Raw genomic sequence first — 17,195 nt, 5'->3', positions numbered from 1 at the left:
GGAAGCAGGCTGGACCACAGGAGTGGGCTGCTTGACGAAAGCAGGCTGGACCACGGGAGTGGGCTGCTTGACGAAAGCAGGCTGGACCACGGGAGTGGGCTGCTCGTCGGGAGCAGGCTGGGTCACGAGAGCAGGCTGCTTGGCAGGAGCAGGCTGGGCCACGGGAGTGGGTTGCTCAACGCGCGGTGCATGTGAATGCGAGGCTTGGGCTTGGGTCCATGTAAACTTGGATGGCACGGCTTGGGTCATGGTCTTGGTACCATGAGCCTTGGATGGCACGGCTCGGGCCGTGGTGAAAGCTCCATGGACCTCGCCACGAATGGCTACCGAAGTAGCCACTGCGGTGGTTCCCATGGTGGCCGTGGTGAAGGCATCATGGACCTCGCCGTGGGTGGCTACCGAGGTAGCCACCGCGGTGGTTCCCATGGTGGAAACTCGTGGTGGTGATGCCGCTCCCCTTATTGTCGCATTTTGCCTCACGGATCTCCGCACTCCCATTTCTTGAACACTAGAATTTTCACTTATGGAATTTTCTAAATTTCTAGCCATTATATTTTGCTTATACGTTTTATCAAAGAACCTTTGCAAATAAAAAATTCTAATAATAAGAACGTATGAAAAATATTCAAATGGACTAGAAAATAAAGAAAAAACCTTTTTTGTGCGAGAGTCTTCTACGAGTATGGATTTCAACTCTCAATGAAAGCACCAATTTGTGGATGCAAATTTCTTCCTTCTCGATCTTGGACGATTTTGCACCTACAAAACAATTAACACCTTAGGTTAAGGCCAAGAGCCTCACGCGCCCACGATGAATGGGGGGGGCTTTGGCCGAAGAACCTCCGATGTCAAAGTTAGAATTTAGAGAGAAAGAGTGTTTAGAGAATTTTGGGATTTTTGCCAAAGTGTTGGAATTGGCTTTTTGGTGAGAAATGAGAGTATATTTATAAGGATAGGAGGTGGCTAGGGTTTTTTGGGTTTGATTTAGGTTTAATTAGCCAATTTATTTGGCTATTAAACATAAAATGAATGTTTTGGTGGTTTTTTGTATAATTGGCTAATAAAAAATGAGGTAAAAACATATATGGAATGAAATAGGTTTTGAATCGTTACCCATTTTGGGTACTCCTGACTTGGTTGATGGATGATTCTCCATTGCTCGCGTGTAGGAAACCCGGTATGCCTCGAGGGTATTTTTGTCCTCTTTTGTCCAAAAGTCCACGTGTCGCCTAGTGAATATTTTTGACTCCACAGATACCTTTTGATTTCTAAATCTAATGGATGATCTTAGCTTATTGACTATGACTGCTTCGATTGGATGTCCGTATGAGTGATTAGTATCGTATTATCTTACTAATTGATTAACGCTTAGTGCTAGTCTATAAATGTATTATTAATATAAGCTGTAAGTATAGTACTATATGGTAGCAGTTCTGCTACCAAAATAGTAGATTAGATGCCTCAGAAAATCAGATGTTGAATTGGGATTGGATGCCTGACAAAATGCATCAGAAGATAATTTACGTAACTCAACTTCAGATTTCTTTCACCTCCTTCTCATCTGAAAGATAAGATCTTGAGGAGTAAAGAAAAGGGAAAAACAAAAAGAAGAAGATCAAAACCCTATATGCACATTGGGTTTTCTGGGTGGTGAGAAAAGTTGAGCTGGCCATCTGATGCTGTTGAGCAATCTCCCACCATATTATTGAAGAACAAGTCCTTGTCTTCCTCCACCATCTTCAGAATACCTTCAAACACAGAAACCTCACATGGAATCCTCAAAACGCCGGTCTGCTGAAACCCAAACTCCTCCTCCGCCTCTCTCAACAGAATGTGGAAAGCTGGCCCACCCAAGTAGTCGGTTGGGATGACAAACCTCTTGAGCTCTTCCCCAACACAGACAGCAAGGTAGCCTTTTGGGACAGCAGCATTGTTTGAGGCTTCACATGAAGTGGTTGTTTTTTCAGACAGAGAAAGTGTCCTCTTCAGAAACTTGATGCTCTTGCTGGTGGAGGTGGTAGTGGTGGCGGCGGATATTGCTTTTGATGAGTTAGCAATCTTTCTCCACTTTTTGAGAATCTGTTGGAGCCTGACAATGTCTCTGATCTTGTTTGATGTCTTTGAATCCATGGTGTTGTTCATTGTTACTCTTGAACCAAACTGTCAATGTAGATAGCTAGCTTTTTGTGAAAGTGCTTTGTGAAATTGCTTCCTTTTTGTTCATTTGAGATGGGTGCTTTCAATTTATAGCGGTTGAGGACTTTAAGATTATGAATATTTAATGTACATTTTTCTATATAAACTAATTAGATATTCTTATCTTTTTAGATGTATATATATTATATAGTTATGTAACAAACCTATCAGAAGGTTGACAGATTCGTATATATATACAAAGAAGCCCAAGTCTCGGGACTGATTGAGATGGGCTATTATGGTTTCATGCAATTATATATTCATCAAAAACAATTTCAGCTATTTTCAAAACACTTTCAAACAAACTAATAATTAGTTCATATTTTTAGTACTAAATCCACATGTTTGTTACTATTTTAAACACTGCCGCATCATATAATCAGCTTGTTTGTCCCAACAATACGTATGGATTCTTATTAATACTATATTCTAAAATACAACTTCATACACTCGTATTATAACATACAAACTTATTGTTAGATCCCACATTGCTCAAGGGAGTGGATCATGAAAGCTTTATATGTATATTCTTATCTCTACCTAGCACGAGGCATTTTGGGAGCTCACTGGCTTCAGCTCCATCTGAACTCCGAAGTTAAGCGAGTTCACGTGAGAGCAATCCCATGAGTGGTGACCCACTGGGGAATTCTCATGTGAGTTCCCATAAACAAAACCGTGATGGCGTGATCGGGGCCCAAAGCGGACAATATCGTTCAACGGCGGAGTCAAGTCCGGGATGTGGTGGGGGTCCGGGCCTGGATGTGACAATTTGGTATCAGAGCCAATCTCTGTCCAGATGTGTGCCGACAAGGTCAGCCCCCTAAGGGGGGTGGATTGTTGGATCCCACATCACCCAGGAGAGTGGATCATGTAAGCCTTATATGTATATTCTCATATCTACCTAGCACGAGACTTTTTAGGAGCTCACTGGCTTCGGTTCCATCGGAACTCCGAAGTTAAACGAGTTCGCGCGAAGAGTAATTCCATGATGGGTGACCCACTGGGAAGTTCTCGTGTGAGTTCTTATAAACAAAATCGTGAGGATGTGGTCAGGGCCCAAAGACATTATTTGAATACCACATAATAACTTTGCAGGTCCTATATTATATACACCCGTTAAATACGTGAAGACTGATCTCTGTCTTTGTCCCCCATTGCAGCTTTTAGGGTTTACAGTTCCGCACCAATACATGTTTGAGTTTTAAAATTAGAAATATAATGTAACTGATTATGAGGAGTAAAAAATAGAAATTTATCAAAGTGTGCGGAATGAGAATGACCAATACCAACACTCACGGGAACTCGTAACGTTAAAATTACTTTTTTGGCTAAGATATTTTTACTTATTTATTTCTTATGAATTTACAGTTGCGGTGGTCTCAAATTAAGTTATATTTCAGACATCAAGACTTGAAGACGAGATCACGTGATTATTTTTATTAATAATTTTCTTGTGTTCCAGGAAAGTGAGAGGCAAAATGCCATTATCTGTGATGTGAAGTGAAGGTAATTACCGTGATTAAGTTAAGTGCTCCACTTTTCAAATGAATGATGAAGAATATTTCACAAGATGTTCAGCCATTGTCCCTGCTTCCTTTTTTTTTTTTTAAATTTATTTTTCTCTGTACTAATAAGGAAGGAGAATTCGACTCGATACACTTGAGACCTTTTTCAATATGAAAAAAAAGAACTGCAACTAGCCTTAGACCATCTTGTGACATTTTTTAACATTAGAGAAATAATCGTCTTTAAAATAAGCGTTATTTGTTGACAACTAAAAAGAAAGAATTCAATACGAGCTTATGATCTTTTTTAGTGTCGAAAAGAGAAACATAACACCAAACAAACGAATAGTTTGTATTTGATTCTTAACTACTTTCTTCTTACGTAGTGTACGTGAGCTTTAATTACATTGCGTAATTCGCATGTTGGAGCAAAGGTGCGTGATCATTGAAAGGTACAAATATAGTGTGACAAATAGTAGGATTAAGCATATGTACATATCATGATTGGAAAATATGATGTGATCCCCACTAATAATCTGCAATAATTGCTAAATTCGAGAACAACTTGCTTCCATCTCAAATGCTTGTTGAGCCATCTCTCTTACTTCGAGTGTTATATTTTTTTAACGTCGTATTACTCTAGATGTGTTGAGATTGGCACTAGTCGTTCTCGAGAGGGTCTCGAGTATATAATCGGAACTAGGCAACAGATTTGAATACAATTTGGGCTAGGTAAGTCTTTTCACACGTAAAAATAATAAAATTCTAATAAATTTACAAAAGTGGAGCAAAAGTCCTTCTAGCCTCTAAGTAAACAGAGCACTTTTCCAAATTTCTCATTTTTTATTTAGGTAAGGAAACTAAACAAACAAAATGAAGGGTACCCTTTCTGAAACCATTTATACGAAGGAGGTATAGCATCAACATGTATATCTCTGTACATGGGTTAAGATTTAGGGACACGCGCTTTTGACGCACATTTTTGTGGGACTTACTCTCTGTAATGTATTTCAACGATCTGAGCCATTTATCGTTTAGATCTTCCCTGATATATCATTTTTACGAAGAATCACTCAAATTCGAAACCATATGATCATTGAATTAAGTTTAGTGTTTCTTTGTAAAATACTAGTCGTCCATTTTTTTTCACTATAAATGAATGTTTAAATGGTTTTGGTTTTGTCTAATTTTTTGCAAGGATAATCTTTGAATGATGTATTAAAATATAGACGATTTGGATCGTTGAAATATATTATGAATTGAGCCCTGAAAATGGATGCCAATTTGTGTGTCAAAAATGTGTGTTCACATATCCTAACCCTGTATATACTAGGGATTGTTTGATAACCCTTCTTTGATCCACTTTTCAGTTTTTACAATTAATGAGTATTAAGGAATTTAACTCTATACTCATAATTTTCTTAAACAAAAAATTGGATCCAAGAAGAGTAACAAACAGACATGCAGTTGCTCTGGCTTCTTATACAAACTAAAAGTTCATTAGATAATCATTTCGTTTTCAATTTTTATTTCACCTTTTGAAACATAAAAAGTAAAATTTGTTAGTTTAAAAAAATTGAAAACTGAAAACTAAAATCTCGCAAATCAGAATGTACATGATCTTCCCAACATGGTAGCACTCTTAGTCTTAGATTTTCAGTGCATGACGAAGTTGATTTGCCATGGTCAACCTTGTGCCCTCCAAGTTTGGCCGACCTACTTATTTCCTCTCACGTATTCTTTCTGATGGTTCAAAAAGCCAGCTTAGGGTTAGTACTCAAAACAATATGATGAATTCAAAAAAAATTAACAACTCACCAGTTTCTCACAATTTAATTCTATAAAGATTCGTCTGTTGTCTCTTTTCTTTTATGTTATTCAACTTTAAACAGAATGCACAGTATAAATAAAGGCCTCCTTAAATCATATCAGTCCAAGAATAATAGCATCCAATGATTAAAACCGACATCTGATAATTTTCCTGTCACGCACACAACAACAATCAAGTTTATCCTAATAAGTGGAGTTAGTTGTATGAATCATAAAACATCATTGCGCTCAGTTTCACGCTAATTTTTTCGTTAGCTAGTTTCAAGTATTCCATATCTTTGTTTATATTTTTTTTTCAAAGTCTTCATGGGTCTTCCTTTAACACATACACAATTTAATTAATTTTATAAAACTTCTTGACCTTTCTCAGAGAACTGTGCATTATAATCCATTTAACCCAGCTAGCTACCCAATTAATTAGCTGGCTTGAACCATAGTTAATTACTAATTAGCTGGCTTCTATATTCTAGAACCCTAGAATGTACCTGCATCTGCAAATTAGGATAATATAATCCTTTTTTTTTTAACTTTCTGCTACATAGCATAATATATTGACTTTTATTTTTATATATAATTTATTTTCATACTGCACCAAGAATGTAAGCTCTTTTGAAATAATATAAGATCCCTCTCCCCATTAACTTTCAGATTTTTGCGTTTAGACTTTTAATTATTATTGTTATTATCGATCATAATTATTAGAAATATGGATAAGCGATTTAATCAGATAATTAACTTGGGGGTTTAGAAGTCATTAATTGTAGCTTCCATTTCTGATTCAGATGTCTGTTTCAATTAAATGCATCCAATTTACAGGCACATGTGGCTCATCTTTTTGCTCCCACTCATCTGGGCCGTGCTTCATGCTTCTCATTAAGCAATCCAATCAAATTATTTTATTTTCATACGTTTCACCAATCTAATGGTTTTATTTATATATTGGCTGGTTCAGCTAGTGCCACTGTACAAAAAAAACCAATCTTGGAGAGCTCATGCTGCTCTGCTCGTGGTCATCCCTCCGTAATTTTGCTTGTTCTGCCTTCTGGGAACTTGGTTCTCCAACGACACTTTGGCAATCGACATGGATTTTGCAAACAAATGTCCGATGAAGGACAAAAGACTTGTAGTTGAAGTCGTTAAGAATAAGCTAGCCCTCTACACTTTGAGGTCCAAAGTCCTATATTCAGGTCATCTCCAACCGAAGGGTCCAGAGGGCCAGAGGGCCGAAAATAGCCCTAAAACCGTCTCCAACCGAGGGCTAGGCCAGAGGGCTCTGGAATCTGGGAGGGCCCCACGAGATCGGAGAGGGCTGGAGGGCTGGCTGCTTTCGGCCAGCCAACCAGCCCCGGGCTGGCTATTTTTTTTTTAATGATTTCCTATTGCTGTCGGTTATAGCCGACAGCATTAAAGTTATTTTTTTTTTTAATAGTTTGAAATGTTTTTTAATATAACGGCTAGTAGCCGTTGTATTATTAGGCCTCTTTTTTTTTCTTTTTTTTTAATGAATTTAAACTTCTTTTTTTTTCTTTTTTTTTAATGAATGTAAACTTCTTTTTTCCCTTTTTTTTTCCTTTTCATATGAATCAAATTTTGTTTCATATTTTTTTTCCTATAACTTTTATTTCACAAGATTTGTTTCATATTTTTTTTCAATTCTATTTTTTTCGTATAACTTCCTAGGCCATTTATACAACATTAAATTGTAGTTTTTAAATAATAAATTATGTTTGGCCCTATGGCCATTTGGCCCTCGGTTGGAGACGGTTTTTTGTGACAGGGCTAAAACGAGCCCTTTGGCCCTCGGTTGGAGACGGAGGCAAATATGGCCCTGTACTGTTCATTAAAATATTAATATCTTGGGGAATCTTGGAGGGCTAGAGGGCTCAAACGAGCCCTCTGGCCAGCCTTCGGTTGGAGATGACCTCAGTTCTCTATAAATATATCCAGTGTGAAAGAGGGCTGGAAGTTAGGTGAAAGTATGATAGCTTAAGTGTTCGATCAATTATATAACAAACAAACCAAGAAAAAAAGTGCGGGAAGCCCTCTCCGGGATGATTTAGATTTAAACCCTAACAGATGGGTAGCAAATCACGTCCCTATCTCAGTTTAATTATAAAGATAAAACCCTAATAAAAGCATGAAGTTTGGGCTGAAAACTCAGATAAAGCTTTGTACGGCCCAAAATACAGTTCGGTCTGGAAACTGTATAAAACGCATGTACCATAGCAATTAGGTTACATATTTAGTTCGCCAAATCGTTGGTTGAAGATGGCGAGTAGATGTAGTAGCATGATTTTGTAATTAAATTAGAATGATCGGTAGTATGATGAAGACTTACATATAAAATAAGTCGTACAATCAGTGGCGAAGTTAGGAATTTTCGGAAGAAATGGCAAAATTTAAAAGCGTAATAGGTTCTACAAAAATGTTGACAATCAAATCATTTTAGATAGTGGGCAATATTTAATGTCGTTCACAGTTTGTCAATACAAACAAGTTGTAATTATTGTTGGCAAGATTTCATGTCATGAAACATCGTATAATAGACTCATTGTCAATAAAAACAAAAACATCCCTCTCAACATAAACAATCAAGCTATCACACAACTGTTACATCTCTCGCAATGTAAACATATCTCTCAGTAATATCAAAAACACTCTGACATAATAGGAACACTAATGATATTTTCCTCACAAAATTTTTGTATATTTGAAACAAGCCCTCAAAGTCATCATTTCTCAAGAATTAAAAGAAAATAAGATGAAATAATTTTAAATACCGGAAATAATAACAAGAATTAAAAAAGAACAATTACAAACGTCAACCCTTGTTTTTGAATAGTCTAAACAAATGAGAGAGCATGAAGAGAATTAAAATGGTGGGTTGGTAGTGCGGTTGGGAAAGAAAACCACATCGATAAAATTAAAAATTAAAAAGAAACTAAGGGAGCCCACCGAACTGCACCGTTTCAATAAAGGAATATTGAGTTTTATAAAAGGAAAACTAATGAAAATGGCTTGAAAACTTTGAGTTTTAACGATAAGGACAAAATAAAGGGTAAAGTGAATAGTACCAGGTTTGACTTTTTAGTGTAAAACTGTGGTTTTTCGTTAAAGTGAACAGTATCTTGAGCTTTTCATTAAAACTCCCTTTTATAAAAGGTGAACGACGCCGTCTAAACAAAACCAGGTCGTCTTCCCTTGAAACCAAAACCCAGCAGCGAAACGCACCCAGACCAGCAGGTTTAGAAGATCGGAAGGGCGAAATTCTCACTGTTAGTGGCAATTTCCAATGACCGGAGGGGTGCCCGCCCCTCCTTGCTCCTCTGTAGCTTCGCCAATGCATACAATGCCCACGTTTTAAGTTCTAATAGGGCATCTTAGGTACAAGAAATTCCCTCTTGCAATCAAGATATATTCTCAGTGGCGTTACTTTTCTAATCAAATCATGTTGACATGCATACTTGAATCTTCAGTGGAAGATGATCGTTGGCCCAGCAAGTAGTAACCATTTGGTTTTGTAATATTCTGTTTCTTTTTTTTTTTTGGAAGATATTCTAAATTTAAACCTCATCACAATTGACGTACGATTATAAGACAAGAAAGTTGGATTATCTCTCTTGTGCATAAATAACCAATATAAAAGTTAATTAAAGGTATCAGAGAAACTGAATCACCAGCAAAAAGCTATTGTCATAGTCATGAATGATGCCTAAGAACATTTGGTATGCATATTGGGTAGCATCACAAGGCATACATATCTTATTAACTTCTTTACATATATGTTATACTAACAACAACTAAGACATGATTACATGGATTAGTTCAAAATTCAGATACAGGATTCTATTCTGGCATAGCTTGTTTCACAAGTACAACCCTTTTGGAATATAACCCATAGAAACTCAACTTCTCGAAATTTAAATTCCACTCGTGAATAAGAATATTTAAAAAAAAATTCAAATAGCATATTATTCTTTTTAAATGGGTGCCACACGTGAAACTTTGGAGCTAGAAACTGCTAAAGTTAAATTATATATAACTAGGATTACAATTATGTGCAAAAAAAGAGAGAGATATAATGAAACCTAATTACATAAACAAAGCACATAACTTCGGACAAACATTGCTCGATCGAGTCAGTAAAATACACAATAAATTTAATCAACTCACGCCGACAAACATCATTCCAAGTTAGGTAAAATATGTATTGGAGCACTAATATATTAATGGTTATCTACACATGTACAAACCACGGAAAGATAACTATGAGAAGAAATTAACAAAAAGGCCATGTTATTAAGCTTCTTTTCAATGCGAGGGGTGTTGTAGGAACCTGCAGATTTGCTTCTTCCATGTTGTGTCTTCTGAGAGCACTACTTAGACATATACAGTGGTCTTATGTGGATGACATAAGTCACATAGCCAATAGTTTCAAAGTATTGTTGGCCACCCCCACTACTTAAGGCACCCCATTACATATTTTATTGATTTGACATCTTCTTGGTCTTCATTGGAAAATGAATTCCATATCTACACTACATGGAATTGTTTTCAATTTATATTTTTGTAATGTATAGGTTTCATATTATAGGTAATATTTAAATATCCGTATATGTAGAAATATCGATATGCAATTGTGGAAATATTGATGGATATATCAATATCGGTTGCTTTCGATGGAAATAAGGAAATTTAAAATGAAACTTTAGGCATGTCAAACACTTAATACGAAACATAAGAGTTTTTTGGATATTTAACCGATATATCGGAAATATTGACGAAATCCGTCGATTTTAGCCGAAATTTAAGAGTTATTCTCTTATAGAGGCGAAGTTTAGACTTCACCCCTGCTTTTTCATATCTTTATCTGATTTTTCCGATACTTCTACAGAAATATCGACTGTATTGAAGAAATTTCAAACACTAATTATAAGTGCGTGCGGCAAGTTAAAAGGCTTTGATTTTGATGATGGCTAAGAACGTCTATGCATGCAGCCAATGCTTTTTGAATCTCTTTTTATTTTCCTAAGTTAATCATGCTCATATCCCACTACCAAACGTTTGGACAGCTCCTTGCTAAGCTTCGTTCGCCAAATGTAATAGGACATTCGTAAACAATTCAACCTAGCCTTTTCCATTTAGACTAGTACATTGCAATTGGGAATTTCCTAATCATATTTTAGCAACACTCCTCTTCCCAGCATATTATTATGGGAACTTTAACGAAAAGCACCCGGTACTGTTCACTTTAACGAAAAACCCTTTTCATTAGTTTTCTTATTAATCAAGTGATATTTATCTCGACTTTATTTGAAACAAGTCGCGTGTTGCTCACAAGTTTGGACCTCTCCATTGTGTTAAAAGACTATATATAACTAATAGTAATTTTAGTCCTCCACTAAAAACCTGTAAATTAGATGTACATTGGTGATCATTCCTAATCTTTCGCGGCTAGAATAATTAACATAAACCATTATTTACAAGTTGTATTGAGTTTTATCCCCATTCTTCCCATCTTTATATGTTGTTTCTTGTCCCATCAGCATGTATGTCCGGTGCCCAATTTATTTACGGTTTAGGGTTTTATTTTCCTTCAATTTTTTTGGTTCCTTTTTTTTTTTTTGGGTATTTCGAACCCATCCTAATTGGCAATTCTTGACCACTGGTAATCAATCAAAATATAATAAAAATTTAGGTGCATGATCAATGATAAATACTAATCTTAATATTGCACGCTATAGAAAGACATGCATAAATAATAAGGAAAACTAATGAAAAGGGCTTGAAAACTTTGAGTTTTAATGATAAGGACAAAATGAAGGGTAAAATGAATAGTACCATGATTGACTTTTTAGTGTAAAAATATGGTTTTTCGTTAAAGTGAACAGTACCGGGTGCTTTTCGTTAAAGTTCCCTTGATTAATAGCTAGTTTACCATATCAAACTCATATGTATGTATAAAGTTCACCAATCCACGTGCATAGATTTGAAAAGGACTAATGTTAGTTGTTAACTTGTTATGAACCTTGATGTGAATTAGCATATGATTATGATCATGTTTAAGAAGTAGACCATACGTATCAAAGTTGGAAGGAATGGAAAGGGCTCTTATAACAATCTATCCCTGAAATTAGTGGGCAGTGCGTTCACAGTTCCTCATCATGACTCATGAAGAAGGAAGGCGTGCTCTTTCCTTCTTCGTTAGTTGACCATTTATAATTTCTTTTTCTCTCCTGCGCCTTGTCAGACTCTCACAATGTCATGCTGCCCCTCCCACTCTTTCAGGTTATCCCATTTAGGTCTAAATACCATTAATACCTTCTAATTTGTGTGGTAACAGAAGGGTAATGTTAGGTCATACTTTAAACTATATTTTGTAAACTATATGATATAGTTGTTGATGATTGAATTATTACTTCAGTGTTGATTAGGTACTTATTTCCTATTGGTGGCATGTACATCACATAATTTGCAAATGTGATCTAATTAGTCTACTTATAGCATTACTTGAAACAAAAATTAATTGACAATTACACCAAAAATCCACTTGATAATTTTATACACGTATCCAAGAATATGCAGTTTCATCATTATAAGTGGTTGAGTTGCCCTAGTTTTCTTAGAAATATATTAACAACCCAAATTTTGTTTAACCCTCTTGATTCTTTTAATTAGTCTTAGTTATTTTTTATTGGGATGCATGCCAAGAATACTTGGTGCTCATAGCAATATGGGAACTTATTACTTCAAAAGGCAAAACATACAAGATACTATGCAAGGATTTGAGCCATGTTAGTATGTTACTACTATATATTCAGTCACACATGCAAGGATTGAGTACTATACAATTTCAAATTCAGAACCCATTTAGCTTTCTTTTGTGACAATTCAGCATTTGCGTCCAAATGCCGATTACGCATACCTCACCAGTTGTGAGCAACTAACAAAGAAACATATCTGGACTATACATCCCTCCAGATCGCTTACATTCTAAACCAAACTGGCGTATCGGGTTCTGACAAAAATTCCATGGAAAAAAAAAAGCAAAAAATTCTACGGGAAATTAAAAAGAAAAAAGTCAACAAAAAAAAAACATGGGACAAAGAAGGTTGGCAGATTGGAAAATAACGCACATCCACATTAAGCTCATATCTGTAATTTAAAATTTTAGTGGGTGATTTGCTTTCCCTACTTTAATTGTTCGTTCTGTCCTTGCTGCCCATGGATTTTTTAGATTGTGCACTGTATTGCGCATTTAATCAAGTCCACATTCATTTCCTTCTGTAAACTTATTATATATAGCTGCTGAGTGCTGAGGAGTCAGGAACCTGAGTGGAGAGAGTTAATAATATTATAAGATCTACTTAAGGAGCAGCCAAAGCCCTCAACAAAGAAAGGCAAAGAGAGAGACAGAGTGAGAAAAACTACGAGAGAAAGAGATGGAATGGAGAAAATGCTACTTGGATGTCATTCTTGTACCACTAGGGTTCCTCATGACTGCTTCGTATCATGCTTGGTTATGGCATAAGGTTCGGACCGACCCACGATCTACCATCATCGGCATAAACACCAGCGGACGACGATTCTGGGTCTCGGCGATGATGAAGGTACGTATAACACGATTAACTTGCATACTATGCTAAATTATCGTAGAGGACGGATGAATTTTAATTTGCTTTAAAATTGTTCGTATCATCTTAACCAATCAATAGTTGATACAAAGAGAAAAATCTACAAGTTGTGTGCATGCATTTAAATATAAGGAAAACTAATGAAAATGGCTTGAAAACTTTGAGTTTTAAGGACAAAATAAATGGTAAAGTGAATAGTACCAATATTGACTTTTTAGTGTAAAGTACCTGGAGCTTTTCGTTAAAGTTCTCATAAATATATTCTAATTTTACCGGATATTCCTATCTGTGTAGAATGTTAATTAATTATCACTTAAAAACATATGTTGTACGAGTTGTGATGTTCATGTTGTTGACAGTCGTAACATGAGAAACAGTAAAAAAGAGAACGAACGGTACAGTCCTCCAACCTCTATGTTATCTTATGCAGCTATCTTCACTATGAAAGCATAACAGATTAATTAGGTTTAGTTACATGTTAGCCCCTGCAATTCTTCAATCATAACTTCCTACCCATTAACATCTTAACAATTTTTATTTTATACGTAAAACAAACTAACGTAATTTGTTCATTACAATTTTTCTATACATTTTAGCTAAAGAAAAATAGTTATGCTAATCATAAACAAGAAAGTTAGGTCCATAGATAAATAGTAGGTGCATTATATAGGGAGATGATTTGTCTCACACCTTTTTTGTTTCTCACACACACATCTTCATTTCTGATCATCAAATTAAATAAATCAAACGAAAACAACGAACTCATTAAACAAGTACTCTAACATATAGATAGATGCATTATTTTGTTCAATGTGGTTCCGACTATAAAGCTCAATTAATAAACACCTGTGTTATTTGTGTGCTCTCCCAGATGAAAAATAATATATATATATATATATATATATATATATATATATATATCTTTCATATTATAAATAGGTACATTAGTATGTTATAAAAGATGATTAACTGTGGTCTGCCATCTATAGAGTGATCTTCAAAAAGAATGTTCCATTTGAGTCTTTGATCGTCCAAATTAAATATACGTAGTTTCCTTAATGCAGTTTATCAAAGCACAGAATGATACCAAAACGTAAAGAATATGCACATTTCATTGCTTTAAAGTGAGAAGTAACAAGCCAAGCATACAAAAGGTGGCTTATTTGTGGGGACCTAATCTTTCGTTTATCATTTTTAGCCACGAGTAAAATCTTAAATAATAAAAACCATTTAGAAATGGTTTCTTGCGCATCGCATGCTTCACTTTTATTTTATGCTACGGAATTAGTATATTACACAGTAATTTAAGGAGATCAAAGTGACCAACAACATTATGTTGGATAAGTGAGATTAATTGCATGCCACCATGCATATATTCTTTCTTACACTTCACGAACCCACTTAACTCCTATATATTGCATCACATGTTAACTCCAGCATTGTGTTCTTTCTTTTACACTTAAGTTGAATTCTCTCGCCATAACTTAAATAAATTTAGCATAAAATATTGTTGGTAGAATAAAGCTTTAATCATTAAAAAAATGTTTATCTTTTATATCAAACCTTTAATATTATGTGGCTGCAACTTAGATATTGATAAAGTTGGTCTTATGCAGACATTCTGATATTATTCGTTAATTGTCAATCTTATTTATTGATATATGGTTTCAGATTTACAGTCCATAGTATTAACATAATATGTAAGATAAGTGAGTAGTAAATAGTTTTAACTTGTCGATGACTAAATGATTACATGTTTTTTTTTCCCTTATCTTTGACAGGACAATGAAAAGAAGAACATCCTGGCCGTCCAAACCCTTCGTAACACGATCATGGGATCAACCCTAATGGCCACCACATCAATCCTCCTATGCTCCGGCCTAGCAGCTGTGATCAGCAGCACATACAGTGTGAAGAAACCGCTCAATGACACCGTTTACGGGGCACACGGGGAATTCATGGTTGCTTTAAAATACGTTACCCTACTCACAATTTTCCTCTTCTCGTTCATGTGTCACTCGCTTTCAATCAGGTTCATAAACCAAGTGAACATCCTAATTAACAGTCCACAAGAACCCACGTCGTTGGTGACTCCAGAGTATGTGTCTGCGCTTTTGGAAAGGGGTTACTTGTTAAACACTGCGGGGAACAGGTTGTTTTATGGAGCACTGCCTCTCGTGCTTTGGATATTTGGACCAGTTTTGGTGTTTTTGTGTTCTGCCACGATGGTGCCTGTGCTTTACAATTTGGACTTTGTGTCTAGCAGTAGCACTGAAAAGACAAAAATGGATATTGGTAATGAAAATGGGGATGCATTTGTATGAATTGGGCATAGTCGTCCAAAGTGAAGATGGTGCGTGATTCAATCACGGCTGAAAACATTGTGCAAATTAAATCCAAGAGTTGTCAACACCTTGTCGGCGCCTCCTTTACTTCATCTCCCTTTGCCGTGTCCTCAGCCGTGGCATGCAAGAGAGGTATAGAGAGAAGGGAAGCCATCATCTGGGCAAGAGAGAGAGATGGTCCACTCCAAAAAAATTTGGACTATAAGTTGTTTTACATATGTTATACTTCCGTAAATTTGATAAAATGATCAATTATCATATGTTTGGTTTGGAAAGCTGAATGATCAATCAATATGTTTAGATTGGGGATGGAAATAAATTTAGATTGATTACTTGCAGAAATGCATTTCTAACACATGTGTTACATGTAAGTTTTTCTCGCCTGAACAAGTTGACAACCATAAGTAACTATTAAAAATAGTTCAAAACGAAAGGATGAGACATTGGATCTTTCCTTCCAGCCATTGCCTCATGTCTTCCATCACTTCTCAATTGTTATGGCGACAGAGGACGATTTCATGTGTAATCATAAAAAAAAACTTTGATCCACACAGATACGATATATGCAGAACCAACTTAAAAGGAAAACATAATTCATCCTTAATTAAACTATTTAGCATCCTGAGAAGTCATTACACAACAGATTAAAAGACATTATCATTTTTCATTCATGGAACATATAATTGCTCATATATAGTGGCCCACACGAGGACGAAGAAGGCTTTCAAGCCAAAATCACAGAGAAACAGCTTAACATGACGACCGGCATGCTTCCACTTTTGAAGAGTTGAGAAATTTTCATCTTCATCTTCATCTTCATCTTCACCAGCCACCAAATTCATCCCATGTAGGGCGCCCTTAACCCTTGGGAGCTATCTTTCCAGCTTCTTCAAATCGTACATGGTCTCATCATGTTTCAGTTTGCGGTTAACGTAGGCAAACCCCTTCTTATAAATCATCACTAGAACTCGAACCGATAACAAAAGATCAATAGTTAGCATGAGCTTTAACTATAAACTTGTTACTGAACCCGAACAAAATTAACGCTTGTATATCCCATGTAAAAAAGTTGCAGCTTTATATATAGCGGATTCTAGAAGACGCATGAGATCGAATCTTGGTTGTGTCAGTCTCCCTTTCCACCTCCGTGGTTTTGTTCTGGAATTGCTTCTTTAATTCCCTGAGGACTGTTGAGTGTTGAATATATCACTGCCAACTCATCTCTGCCAGCTCATCAAAACAGTTGTAAAGGATTGGATGATGTAATAGTTAGTTGAAAGAATTAGTTAGTTCTCTAGTCAGCTATATATAGCTATTGTAAATATATAGTAAAGTGAGTTCATTGAGTTTAATACAAAAACTTCATTCATTTCTTTCTCACAATTCTCTTCTCTCTGTAAAACTTCATTTCTTGATTTTATAATTGTTCATCTATGCTACTTCTCCAATGTAGTTAACATGGTATCAGCGCCATGGATTCTGGTGGTTCCGTTTTTCATTAGATTTCATGGTTTTTCTAGTTTTATTTTCTCTTCAGATTTTCTTCAGAAATTTCCATTACTTTTTCGGTGCTTCCGCGATTGTTCTTGGGTTGATTTTTCGGCGATTGTTGGGTTAATCTTCTTTTGCCAACTACATTGTACAATATCGAATTTGGGGTTCTGCTTGTTGTTTGTGAAAATGTC

General features: G+C 35.8%; 2 protein-coding genes across 2 annotated transcripts; one reads left to right on the top strand and one right to left on the bottom strand.

Annotated features, from left to right (window-relative positions):
- Nucleotides 1–1,452: 1,452 nt before the first annotated feature.
- Nucleotides 1,453–2,307, bottom strand: LOC103431331 (protein SMALL AUXIN UP-REGULATED RNA 51-like). The gene has a single exon (XM_008369481.4). It carries the CDS (start codon nucleotides 2,140–2,142, stop codon nucleotides 1,624–1,626), a length of 519 nt encoding a protein of 172 aa, XP_008367703.3. The 5' UTR covers nucleotides 2,143–2,307; the 3' UTR covers nucleotides 1,453–1,623.
- A 10,548-nt stretch (nucleotides 2,308–12,855) lies between these two features.
- On the top strand, nucleotides 12,856–15,852 carry LOC103410755 (uncharacterized). Its single transcript, XM_029093289.2, has 2 exons — nucleotides 12,856–13,141; nucleotides 14,947–15,852. The coding sequence occupies exons 1-2, from the start codon at nucleotides 12,974–12,976 to the stop codon at nucleotides 15,487–15,489; spliced, it is 711 nt and encodes a 236-aa protein (XP_028949122.1). The 5' UTR covers nucleotides 12,856–12,973; the 3' UTR covers nucleotides 15,490–15,852.
- The last annotated feature ends 1,343 nt before the right edge of the window (nucleotides 15,853–17,195 follow it).

Source organism: Malus domestica, chromosome 15 (genome assembly GCF_042453785.1).
Source record: "Malus domestica chromosome 15, GDT2T_hap1".
Taxonomy (NCBI): domain Eukaryota; kingdom Viridiplantae; phylum Streptophyta; class Magnoliopsida; order Rosales; family Rosaceae; genus Malus; species Malus domestica.
The sequence above is the reverse complement of the archived record's forward strand: the minus strand, read 5'-3'. Positions and strand labels throughout refer to the sequence as shown.

What these genes read in the sequence shown, in the direction of transcription:
- LOC103431331 (XM_008369481.4), bottom strand. Translation starts at nt 2,142, where the DNA reads ATGAACAACACCATGGATTCAAAGACATCAAACAAGATCAGAGACATT.
- LOC103410755 (XM_029093289.2), top strand. Translation starts at nt 12,974, where the DNA reads ATGGAATGGAGAAAATGCTACTTGGATGTCATTCTTGTACCACTAGGG. An exon ending in GGGTCTCGGCGATGATGAAG is followed by an intron (nt 13,142 to 14,946) that starts GTACGTATAACA and finishes TATCTTTGACAG; the next exon opens with GACAATGAAAAGAAGAACAT.